The sequence below is a fragment of the Leptopilina boulardi genome, unplaced genomic scaffold (genome assembly GCF_019393585.1).
Source record: "Leptopilina boulardi isolate dan_hultmark-lab unplaced genomic scaffold, ZJU_Lbou_2.1 LbouV2_315, whole genome shotgun sequence".
Lineage (NCBI taxonomy): Eukaryota > Metazoa > Arthropoda > Insecta > Hymenoptera > Figitidae > Leptopilina > Leptopilina boulardi.
In genome coordinates this window covers 1,077,795-1,090,946 of record NW_026137880.1, presented here as the reverse complement: position 1 = coordinate 1,090,946, position 13,152 = coordinate 1,077,795, and the positions used below count along the sequence as shown (strand labels likewise).

General features: G+C 29.9%; 1 protein-coding gene across 1 annotated transcript in view; it reads left to right on the top strand.

Moving 5' to 3' along the window:
- The first annotated feature begins 3,147 nt into the window (after window positions 1-3,147).
- The window catches only part of LOC127283887 (protocadherin Fat 4-like), a 232,664-nt gene continuing 222,659 nt past the window's right edge, over window positions 3,148-13,152 (top strand). Inside the window, exons 1-2 of the mRNA XM_051308999.1 lie at window positions 3,148-3,207; window positions 3,300-3,446. Coding sequence (XP_051164956.1) covers window positions 3,380-3,446 — 67 coding nt within the window. The 5' untranslated portion in view covers window positions 3,148-3,207; window positions 3,300-3,379. The remainder of the gene's footprint in view (window positions 3,208-3,299; window positions 3,447-13,152) is intronic.

The window sequence follows — 13,152 nt, the reverse complement described above, 5'->3', positions numbered from 1 at the left end:
GAATTGGGGAAACTAGTCCGTCGTAAGTAATGAATATGTCACAATCAAATTGTGTTATTAATTCGGATTTGAGACCTGTATAAATTTTATCAAAATGGTAGGTTTCTGGCACTTTATGTTGGACTTTATTGTAAAGTGAGCTGACTCGTATGACAAAACTGAGTCCTGTTTTGTCCGAATGTTGGACTGCGCGTTGAAATTTATATGTCAACGTCTGGTCATCGTTCGATTCGCCAAAAGTAATGCTGAATTTAGCCTTAAACTCGCTCCACGTGTGCCAAGTATGACGGAAGGTAGTGTTCTACGTATATGCATTATTCCTAATACTTGTGACAGCTAGTGAAGCGCGTAATTGGGATTAATATCAGTTGACAGCATTCGGCTCTCAAATCCTGCGATAAAATCTTGCGCTTCTAATTTACTGGGATATTTGAGTTCCCAAGATTTTATAATCTTGTGTAAATTAGGCAGTGCGTGTCGCGGTGCCAGTTGTAGAGGGGCGATCGGAGGTGGTGGTAAGTGGTTGTTTGGAGAGGGAATGCTATAGTGCTGCGGGTTATTGGGATCTGACATGGGGGCGGGGCCTAAAGCAATATGGCGTAAATTGGGTAACACTTTTAGTGAATTTACATGGGAATAACATGGGATGCAATAGAACTAAATCGTTTAAAAAATATTGCTTAATTTAATAAATGTATAAGTGAATTTTTTTAATACAAAATTACTATTTACATTCCTATTTACAAACATGAATAAAAATATAAAAGAAATCTTATTTTTATACAAATTATTTTCTCAAATCCAGCGATACATGTGCAAGAAAAGTATTGTATTTTCCTTTATATTTCATGAAATTATATGAAAATTTATAAATGTATGTATTTCATTTTTCATTGTAAAAGTCTGTTAACAAGAACTGAAAAAAAATTTATTTATCCGTTTCTACAGTGATAAATTAACTTTCAAAATGTTCACATGCACGGGTAATATGAAAGATTATATAACCTCCAAATTTTAAAATCTTAAACTTACCTGGCAAAATGTAATCACTTCTTTTGAAATGCAGAGAACATACTCTCATAGAAGGCTTTATACTATTTATTTTTAAAGCATTTTTTCAGGCCTTTAATTGATCGACTTTTTCAAAATTATCGAACGTATTTTCACATCCACTACTCGTTGTTTTGGTTTCGGAAATTTATGGAAAATTACGCTTAAATTTTTCGCTACAGTACTGCCACAGCCTCTCACAGAACACTTAATTCTGCAGGAAGATTTCTCACGCGGTAAAAATGGAGCTTCATTCATAATGATAAAATAATTAACAATGACAGCGGAACTACAATTGCAAGTGACACAAACAGTTATCCAAAACTAGTTACATTTTTCAACACCAGATGGCATGTGTACGAATGTCAGATCCCAATTGTCGAACTGTAATGTGCGGTTCGGTTGGGGAACTCGCATCGAAGGTGTTGCGTGAGAGAGTGGGGGAGCGGAGCACGAAGGCTGCGGTCCTAATTGTGTCCTCAGGAAGGAACCTACTGACGACGTTGTAACCGTAGTAGTCGTGATGGTGAGGGATGTACATGTTAGTGGTGGCATGTGTTCCCCGCTGTCATAGAATTGCTATCTTGAATCTCTCCAAGGTGATTGTGCTTGATGCACTTGCAATGCGCTTACTTTTTGAGTAAGGGATGCAATTTTTGAAGTTAAGTCATTCGCGAGATCTTGAATTTCGCGTTTAGTTTCTCCTCTAGAAGCGTATATTGCCTCTTCTGTTTCTACGCGAATTGAAGTGAAAAGTTCAATTGTTCTATTTTGATATTCAAGAATATCAGCCTTGTTTTTCTCTTGTAGAGCTGTTATTAAATTCGTTGAATTTGTATTTTGTTGCTCGAATAAGACATAAGACTTAAGAACAACGGTCGGATGCCCGAGTCTCACTATAAGGCTTTCGGGCCTGGGCCACGAAACCCTAAAAATAGTAAAAACATTGAAAATTGGGTTTTTCTTAGATATCTAATTGAAAAATTAACGGATTCTCATTACAAGGTGTTATTTCTTTCCGATTTTTTTATCTTTAATACAATAAACAAGAAAAAATTATAGCTTTAATATTATTGAAAATTTGAACAGTTTTATAGTTGTTGAAAAAGCAAAAATGGTTTATCCAATATAGCGGATGAAAAATTAAAAATTCATTGAATTAGCTTGGAGCTTATTCTTAGGCGGTTATTGGGGTCGCTGTTTACGAATCTAGAGTCAGATTTCAAAAATTAAAAGTAGCATATTCAATGGAGAAAACAAATTTTAATTACGTCAATGAAAAAAAGCTTAATAATTGTAACTTTAAGTAATTATTTATGTGTTGAGAATACTTATAATGGATAGGATTTCAGATTTTTAAAATAAAAATGTACTTTTTTCAACAATTTATTAATTAGTAATAATTAATAATAATGGATTTATAATAATTTTTCCTTTTAATTTTATTGAAATTGACATTTAAAATTTTTGAAATTTAACTTCAGATTCGTATTCAGCGACCTCAAAAACCTTCGAGTAACAACTTTCAAGCAGATTCAGTGTGTTTTTAATTTTTTAATCCGCTATTTTGAATTTTTATAATTTTAATGTCAAATACGCATTCAGGTAAAAAGATTCACAATGCTCTCTGATATACCAAAATAAATCATTTTTTCTTTTTTAAACCATCTTAGCAAAAAATTTCACAATAATAGTCATTTTAAGGGTTTGTTTGAAATAAATTAAATTTATCGCAGTTGTGCGTTAGAGGAAAATCTTCTCCGAGTATTTTAAGAAGAAATATTAATATCCGTTAAGATTTGTATTGTCTGTAGATTTTTGTTCACAGAGGATAATTTTTTTCATTGTCCGAGGGTATATTGGGGAAAAATTATCCACGTGGTATATTAGCAGCCCCTATACTATTTTTAAATTAAAAACAAATATACAAATATAAATATAATATATACAGTATTCCGTACAAATTCTACTAAAATAGTTCTTTCATATACTATTAATTTCAGAACTTCTCATTACCAGCTGTAAAGTTTTTCTCCTCTACAACATCAAATATTTACCATTATCACTTATAATGATTATGATGTTTATGATTTCAGGTCAGGAAAGTAGGATCTTTAGCTACTACTATTCTTCTAATAAAATTACCAGGTACAATTGGTAAGAATTTGAACAGAATACTAATCATAAAATAAAATGTTCTATTATTTTATATTTTATTGTATTTATTATTGCATGTTGCCATAATCTAGATTCAATCCTGACGCCGAAACTGTCTTTTAAAAAAGAATTTCAAAAATTAGAAAAAGATACTTTTTTTACTGGAAGTTTAATGATGGCAAAAGCAAAATTGGAAAATGCCAATGGTGATATTAGCTACAGCATTGATAACGAATCTAGTAAGAAAAAAACTTTCTAATTTTTAATGTAGTAATCATTGTTAAATGATAATACAAACATAACAATTTTGTTACTGCATTATTGCATATTATTGTACAAGGAAATGTATAAAAATAATTTCATGCTAAGGTTCCTACACAGGAACACTTGCATGATCCTGTAAAGGAAAATATTTTACTTCCTTTTCGTGCTAAGGAACATTTATAGAAACCATAAGAGAATCCTACGCAGGATCTAAGGTGGATTTTTTAAATACAATAAATTTTTTTTTAATTTTGTCATGAATAGGTATATATTGATACATGGAGAGAAAAACCATGCGTTTTTAGTATGAAAGTGGTTCATACGCTTTAGGTCATGAATTCATGCAAGACCGATCTTGCTGTAGTAGCGCTTCTGAAAATGTCAGAAAAACATGCACGATAAATGCCAGTTTCACTGCATTCTACTCAACCACCAAAATAGCTGAGCATGCGCATTAGCCATGTGCTGTCTCTTTCTCTCGCAAAAAGTGTGCGAGTGAGATCTGGCTGACGTATATTTCTCAAGTCTTCCATCCGTGTTGTCATGAAGGAGTTATGTGTTATTATTTTAATAATTATTATTAATGTTTATTTTAAAATGTCGTGCTGTGTGCCAGGATGTAAGAAAAATCTTTTTCATGACATACATAATAAATAATATGTTTGTAATTACTATGGCTCCATTATTCTTTTAATAATTACTTCAATTTATTGACACTTTAAATATTCCAATGGCATACATTATTATATACTTACACATGATTTTAGAGGTACAATATCGCAATGGTAAATAAAATTTCTGAAATAAACACTCAAAACTAAGAATTTTTTTGTGACATATATGTATATCGCATAACCACACTTTTCATCTGTCAAAATTGAGGTCCAATGCGCATGCTCAACTATTTTGGCCAGTTGAGTACAATGCACTAAATCTGGCACTTATCGTACATGTTTTTCTGACATTTTCAAACGCAGAGATCGGTCTCCTTACTATTCCTCCGTGGTTTTTAGTATGAGAGTATCGCATATTTCAAAGGAATGTCGAACATAGTCTAGTTGTATGAGTTCCATACTCTTTCGGTGTGATAGTCATACAAATAACGATTAAACCACGCCTTCTTTTAGCTTGCCTGAAGACTTAAACGACGTTCTCGAAGTTGTGATCAGGTAAGGTTTTTCTTGCTCTCCGCAAAATTTATAATAATAATAATCTATTATTATATTTATAATATAAGTATATAATATAATATATATATATATGATGTATTCCACGCCAAATTCGAAGTCCATCTGCAATTGCATCTCCGATTTTTTTTCTTTTAGTATTACTCGAGATTAATTGACACTAGCTTTTATGAATTTTTTCAAATTTTTTTAGCTATCCGTTTTCAAAATTTCAGAATTTTAATTACTTTTAATTATTAAATGCTCAAAATTTCTTTAAAAGGCATCAATTTTAAAAGTTTTTTATTCAAAATGTGTGTTTCAAACGTACTTTTCAAAAAACAAAATTGAAAACTTTTTTCAAAATTTTAAGTTTTAAAGATAAAAAGTCATTTTAATTTATACGTGCATGCAAAAACCTCGTTTGGCAACCACTTTCAGCTATCCAAAATAGTCGAATCCCTCACTGTACACGCGGACGATGAGCAAAGTAATTTGCTCACCGTTAAGCGGTGGCCAAAACATTTTGCTCATCGTCCGCGCGCACAATGAGGGAGTCGGCCATTTTGAATAGCTGCAAGTAGCTGTCAAACGAGGTTATGCCTGCACTTATAAAGAAAAATATGGTTCGATACTCGTTGCCTCACGAGCGTATGCCCATTACTCGTGTAACGACGTGCCTCGAACTCAAAGCTCGGCTTTGCCTCGAATTGAGTTCTTGCCACGCCGTTACACTTGTAATGGGCAAAACGCTCGTTTGGCCCCTTGTATCGAAATATACTATTTCTTAATTGACGTGCTGATCGATTTTTTTCAAAAAAATAATATCTTAATTTCGTTTATTAGGTTTGTAAATTTAAATAAATAATATATATGGGAAATTCCACGTAAGATTTATAGTCGAGGTTTAAAATTCGGGTAAATATTTTTTTTTATTCTTTGTAGAAAAACACGAAATACGTATTTTTTTATTTTTGAAAGATCGGCCAAATTTTTTAGTTATGAATTTTTGGCTTTGAAAAGTAGACTTTTTTTTAATGGCGTATATCTCTGAAAATATTAAATTTGGTAAAATCTTACCAAAAATTATAAGTTTTTTTTTCCTTAACTTTTAAGAAATTTAAGAAAAAAATTTTTTTTTTAATTTTTAATGAAAAAAAATTAATTTTTTATAAACAAATTAATTTTTTTGCTTCCTCGTGGAGGAAGCTATGTAGTCCTTTCGTTTATAAACTTTTTAAAAATGGTGAAAACAAATTTTCCTCTATATAGAAACATGTTATATGAGATCCTGATCAATTGTCCGGATGTATGTATGTGTGTGTGTATGTGTGTGTGTGTGTGTGTGTGTGTATGTGTGTGTGGATAGTTTTTGTGAACACGATATCTTTAACAGGTTTTAATGGATTTGGGTAAAATTTGGTAGGCTTATTTAACACATTAATCTCTCAAAAATGACGAGAGGATTTTTAAAAATACCCCAAAAAAAAAATTTTATCGTCTTTTTTCCAAAAATTTTTTTTTAATTGAAAAAATTTTTAAATCGAAAAATTTAAGGTAATATATAATATAATCGTCTTCTTTATGTCAAGATGAATCGATTGATATATATAAAGTATAAATTTGATTGAAATTTAAAGAATTAATGAAAGTTAAAAAATCAAAAATTCTCATTTTAGCTAAAAAATGATGTGTTTATTTAAATTCATGTTTATATATGAAATAATTTTATTCCCTGCATTGAAACGAATTGGTTGGTATATATAAAGTATAGATTTGATTTAAAAAATTTGAGAATTAATAAAAATTGAAAAATCGAAAATTCATATTTTAGCTAAAAAATTTTGTGTTTTTTTAAAATTCAAGTTGATGAATAAAATAATTGTATCCCTCACAACACAAGGATATTCAGGATATCCCTGGGACGTCCTGGGGTTATCCATTTGCTTTTGGCGATTCGGATATCCCTAAGATATCCTCTGGATATCCATGGACATCTCTAAGATATCCCAGGGATATCCAAACCGCCGAAAAAAAATCGATATCCCCAGGACGTCCCAAGGATATCCTGAATATCCTTTTGTTGTGAGGGATTCCTTGCATTAAAACGAATCGATTCGTATATATAAAGTTTATGTTACACTCAAAATTAATTAAAATTTTCTTTATTTTTCAAAAAATTTAATTAATTTAAAACATTTTTAACTCGAAATTTTTTAAATCAATCAATTGAATTGGACAAATTCATTGCTTCCTTCACGAGGAAGCGAATTTTTTGCTTCACAAAATGAGGAAGCATAATGTTTATGAAATAAACATAAAGGACCCCCTCCTTGTTTAAATTTGGGCTCGATTAAATTTTGTTTTTTTATGATTTATTCATGCCTGAAAATATACAGAAGATTTTGCAAAAAGAGCCAGAATGGGCCTGATAAGTTAAATAAGTTTAAATGAATTTTTAAAAAATGCGTGCAAGTTTTACGCGCGCTACGCTACCCAGTGGGTCGTGGACAAATTAACATAGAGCCTACAAATTTAAACCGATTTTGACGTTCTTGGTCTTATTTTAAAGATGATATAATTCTGCATAACGCCTTTGATTTTGTTTTTGAAAAAAAAATTTTCAATTGTTTAACCAATTTTTATAAACAATTTTAATAATTTTAATTCCTCATTACGTAATTAATGACATATTGAGAGAAATGTGCAATATTATTTTATTGTTATTTTTACCCAGTCTCTTTACTTCTCTTTTCTTTATTTTTTCATTATTTCATTTATATTTGTATTTAATGTAAATACTAGCAATATTGAAACTAATGTTAGTTAACAAATTTACAAAATTGTTGCTGTCAGACATTGTAAATTATTTTAACAATACTTTGAGGTTAAAAAACTCACCTTTAAGGCTAACCTTCTTTTTCACTTCGTACGCTACAGGGATGTTGCCCCGTATATAAAAATATTTTACAATAGCTGATAGTAACAATTTTGTAAATTTGTTAACTAACATTAGTTTCAATATTGCTAGTATTTACATTCAATAAAATTATGAGATAAATAATTAAAAAATAAAAGAAAAGAGATTTAAAGAGACTAGGTAAACAACTTGTAAATTCAGATGTTCATTACATGAACATTTTGCTTCCTCTTTACGATCAGCAAAAAAAATTGCTTCCTCGTGGAGAAAGCAAAATTTTATTGCCAAAATGTGAATTTTTGATTTTTTAACTTTCATTAATTCTTTAAGTTTTACCTCAAATGTATACTTTATGTATATCGATCGATTCCTCTTGACGTAAGGAATACGATTTTATTATATATAACCTAAAAATTTTCTATTTAAAAATTTTTTCGATTTAAAAAAAATTTTTGGAAAAAAGACGATAAAATTTTTTTTTGGGGTATTTTTCAAAATCCTTTAGTCAGATTTGAGATATTAATATGATAAATGAGCCTACCAAATTTTATCTAAATCCATTAAAACCTGTTAAAGTTATCTTCTAAACAAAAAAGGGATCCACACACACATACATACATCCGGACAATTGATCAGGATCTCATATAACATGTTTCTATAAAGAAAAAAAATTTGTTTCCGCTACTTTGAAAAATTTTATAAACGAAAGAACTACAAAGCTTCCTCCACGAGGAAGCAAAAAATAATAATGCAGACCAAAGAAACTACCAGGAAATACTACAATTACAAATTCTTATTGTCGAAGTGAATACTGTAGAGAAAAACCAAAAAATGATCCAATCGGAGAATAATAAATTACTAACTCTATGCTGCTCTATTCATGAAGCTATATACTCTATACAGTGGTGATTCTCTTTATATCATTTACTTCTACCTTTATTTCATTACTACATTTTAAGTTATTCCGACTTTTTACAAATAATAAAATGCATAATGTTTTTAATTTTATTAAACTTGCATGTCAAATTAAATCAAACCAATTAAATTTTTGAAATCTGACTCGAAATTCGTAATCAGCGACCCCAAAAACCCCGAGTGATCATTTTCAAGTGAATTGGGTCAAATTTTTGTTTTGACATCCGCCATATTGGATCCGCCATTTTGAGTTTTTGAAATCTGACTTCAGATTCGTAATCAGCGACCCCGAAAACCCCTTAACTATCATGATTTATTGAATTGTTATCCATTTTGAATTTTTATGTTATGTTTACATTTTTTTCGTGCACCCCTAAACAAAAACACACCCCCTGCTCTAAGGGTGAGTGCGATCAATTTCGAATAGGGCTCGTTTGAAAGGGCATGAATCAACCTTTAATTTCTGATATCAGCAAAGTTTGTACCACGTCAGGTTTTTGCTGTATAATTTTTCAAAAATGGCCAAAAACCCTGTTTTTAGGGGTTTCAACCTCTATTTTCTCGAAAACGTGACGTGATGGGAAGTTTCCGACCCCGGATTCGTGTTCAGCACAAAAAATCCGTTCGGAAACACTATGTCTCATTTTATTCGCAAAATCGATGCAGGGCAGTGTAATTTAACCACAAAGTATTGTTAGGTTCAAATTTTTATTTTTCAAAAACAAATTTTTTAAATTTTTTTTGAAAAATATGAATCAAATGAAACACTTTTTTCCCTTATCAGTTTTTGATTTGAGTGAAAACAAGAAAGTTACTCATTTTTTTAAATGATAAACAAAAAAGGGTGAAATGCAGGGCAAATTTAAATTATTTTCGAAAAAACTGTCTTATTATTTTTTTTTTAATTTTTTAAATAAATATTTGTTTTTACATTCTCATCATTAGGAGAAAGTATTACATTTTCCCGATTTTGACCAACCTCTAATTCATGTAAATCTCCACGTTTCAAGCCTTTCTAATGCCAAAAAATAGATTTTAAAAAAATGTCTGTCTACATGGATGTATGTATGTATGTACTTTTTTCCCTTATCATTTTTTAATTGGAGTGAAAACAACAAAAATATACAATTTTTTTTAATTTTAAGGAGGGAGGCGGGTCAAATTAACCTCAAAAACCTGTCAAAATTAAAGAATTGTTTTTAACGCAAATGAAAATATAATAAATATTCATTTCAACCAATTTTAGAAGATCTAGATTTACTCCTTTCGAAAAAAAATTATTTTTTTACAAAATATTTTGTCAATAATTATTTTTTTAACATTTAGATTTTTTTCCTTTAACCCATTAACGCCCAAAAACTGAAAATTCTTTGTACACATTCAGGCTACGTTATTTTAAATAAATCGGTCAACATTTTTTACGAGAGGTACATTTCCTATAGGTCTTGAGTGTGCTCTTTCCGATTCCGGTGTCAAAAATTAATTTCGTCTAAGCCTAAATTAAATATGGCGGTTTAAATGTCAAAAAACACAAAAAGAGTTTCATTTTTTTAAGTTTGACATTTTTTTTCAATCGAAAAAAATGTAAGAATAAAATTAAATTGTCAACCATAGGTGCATAAAAGTTGTGCACTTTCGAGAAACGTAAAGTAGAATAAAAAATTTCAAGATGGCGGACCCAATATGGCGTCAAATTCATTGTAAAATGTGAAAATTTTGTGCATTTTAAAAATGCATTCAATTGGTCTGAATTTTCATACTCGGGGGTTTTCGGGGTTGCAGATTACGAATTTAAACTTCATTTTAAAAAATTCAAAATGGCGGATCCAATATGGCGGACGAAAAAATTAAAAATTCATTTTCTTTGCTTGAAAGTTGTTACTCGGCGGTTTCTGTAGTCGTTGATTACGAATCTGAAATCAAATTTTATAAATTCAAAATGGCTGATCCAATATGGAGGTTAAAAAAATTTAAAACTCATTGAATTTTCTTGAAAGTTGTTATTCGGCGGTTTTTGGAGTCGCTATTTACAGATCTAGTTAGATTTCAAGAATGTAAAATACCAAATTCAATAGAGTTAACAAATTTTATTTATGGCATTGAAAAAAAAGTTTAAAAAATGTTACTTTAAGTAATAATTTATGTGTTGAGAATATTTATAATGGAAATGATTTTAGATTTTAAAAATTAAAAATGTAGGTTTTTCAGTAACACAGGTCAACAAGGTTTTTTGTTTTTAGATATCGGAGTGCTTTCTGATGTATTTTTGTACGCTGGATAGGATCCCGGGTTCCAAAGTTGCGTACCACGTCAGGATTTTGAAAAAATTAGGGGTAAAGACCACAAAAAGCATACCCTGGCGCATTGTATGATGCAAATGCTCTACGAAATTTGTAGAACATAAAGTGGCGATTGAAATTTTGTCTAAAATGTATAAAAAATGATGAAATTTATAATTTAATTATTGAAATCAATAAGTTGTAAAGAAAGTATTTTTTAATTCATAAAAATTCTCCGCGTAGAATTAAATTCAATTTCATAGTATATCATATATAGATATACTCTAGTCAGTTCTCTCGCAGCCAGCTGAGTAAAGAGTAACGGACGCGCATACTTGCCGATCCGCCGGCGCTCTCCCCTTACAGCAATTCCACATGTATGCGAAGTCGCAGAGTCGTTGCGAGCTCCGTATCCCCACTGCGCCATCTACACAATGTACTGCCCTTCTGACGTCACGGAGGGTAGTGCATTGAGTAGATAGCGCAGTAGGAATACAAGGCTCGCAATGACGATACGACTTCGCATACATGTGGAACCGCTGTTACCGCGCGCGCCAAGGCTCTCTCGCCTCGCCCGTTCAATATACCTGCCTGCACGATTCTTACTCTGTACGGAAACTTGTACCCGCCACCTCGTGGCAGGCAGTCAGAGACTTGTGGTAAAGCAGATTTTTTAAGAAGGCAAGCAGGCCTATAGGCCTAGTTGCCTATGTTCCTCCGCGTATATGCGCATGCGCAGTCGGTGGTTTTTGTTTGTTTATTTTTAATAGTTTGCTTCAACCGGCAAGGTAAGTACCATTTTGAGGTTAGATAAAACGAGATTTATTACTTTTTATTTTTATAATTGTATAATTAATAAAAAATCAAAGTTTTTGATATCACATAAGAGTGCAATAAAAAATTATTTTGGACCTTAAAGAAAGTTTACAAGTTCTTTAATTTTTTTTAGAAACTAATAGACAATCGCTGTCTAATTTAAAATTAAAAAGCTTGTCAAAAGTAAATTAATTTGAAATAAATAAATTAATTAAATTTTGACGAATGATAAATAAAAGTTTCATGCAAATTTTTTAGAGTAGTTTTAGTTATGCCGTAACAAATACTGATTTCGCACCCTAATTTTTTGTCACTCAACCTTGAATTTCATTTATTTTGTAAGATTGACATCTGATTTTCGTTTATGAATGAATGAAGCATGAATTTTTTAAATTTATTTAACTATTTTTACAATTTGGATTTTCTATTTTCTACATTTTGAAAATTGTTTTTAGATGGAAGAGAGTACCGTTAGAAACATAAGAATTGAAGCGAATAACGAAATAAGGAGCATTATTATTACTGACAATCGTTTAGAAAAATTTGTTTTATTGGAGTATTATCCGAAACTATATTGTGATGATTGAAGACAATGTAAATAAAATGTTTTTTATTTAACTTATAATTTATATACTAATATAAATGTAAACAGAAATATTTTTTAGCTATAACATATGTTTTTTTTGGAAAACAATACTTTATATTTTCTTCAATTTGTTATTTTATATCCCTAGAACAGTTTTATGATAATTAAGCACAATTAGTTAAGTCAATTTGATAAAATTCCATGATACCTGTTACTTTATTTATTATGTCACATAAATTAAATATTTTCTCAAGGTGTCTTTTAAAGTACATTTCTTAAGAGTGCCGTTTACATTAATTTCGAATTCATAAAATTTACATGATACAATGTCAAAATTTTAATTATTGTATGCTCACGAAACTCTAAATTAAGAGCATACATTTTGCGGTTTATATTTCCCCCAAATGGTTAGTAAAAATAAATTTCTGTTAGTGGTAATGGTTAATTTTCATTTTAAGTAATGCAAAATAATTTTTTTAATTAGACCAGCGACCTGGGAAATTAAAATAAAATATTAAACATAAGTAATAAATTATAAGTAAAATTCGATATCAGTCAGTGCGAAAACGAAAGTATAATGTGAAATAAATTTTTGTTTAATACCAAATCAAAAATAATATTCGAATCGCTTTTTTATGTAAAATGTTAAAACTAACAGGTAATAGACTTTTGTTTTGTGATCGCGTAAAAATTGAAATACATTCCTAACTTTGTTGTGTTTAGAAATTTTAAAAGAAAAGTCAACTTTCGTAAATTTCCTTGATTTTAATAATTTTTATTTTTAAAACAAAAACTATTTACAAGCTGTCAACTTTCTTAGAAGAACTTTTTTTACGTTTTTACAAAATATGAAAATTCATAAATATTTCTTGTTCTAAAATTGTATATGCGGAAAAGTAATTATGACCAAATAAAAAAATTATGTTACATCTTTCAACATATTTACACTTGTGTTTAGGAGAAATTAATGAAATAAGGAAAACCAATGTGTTTAGTAAA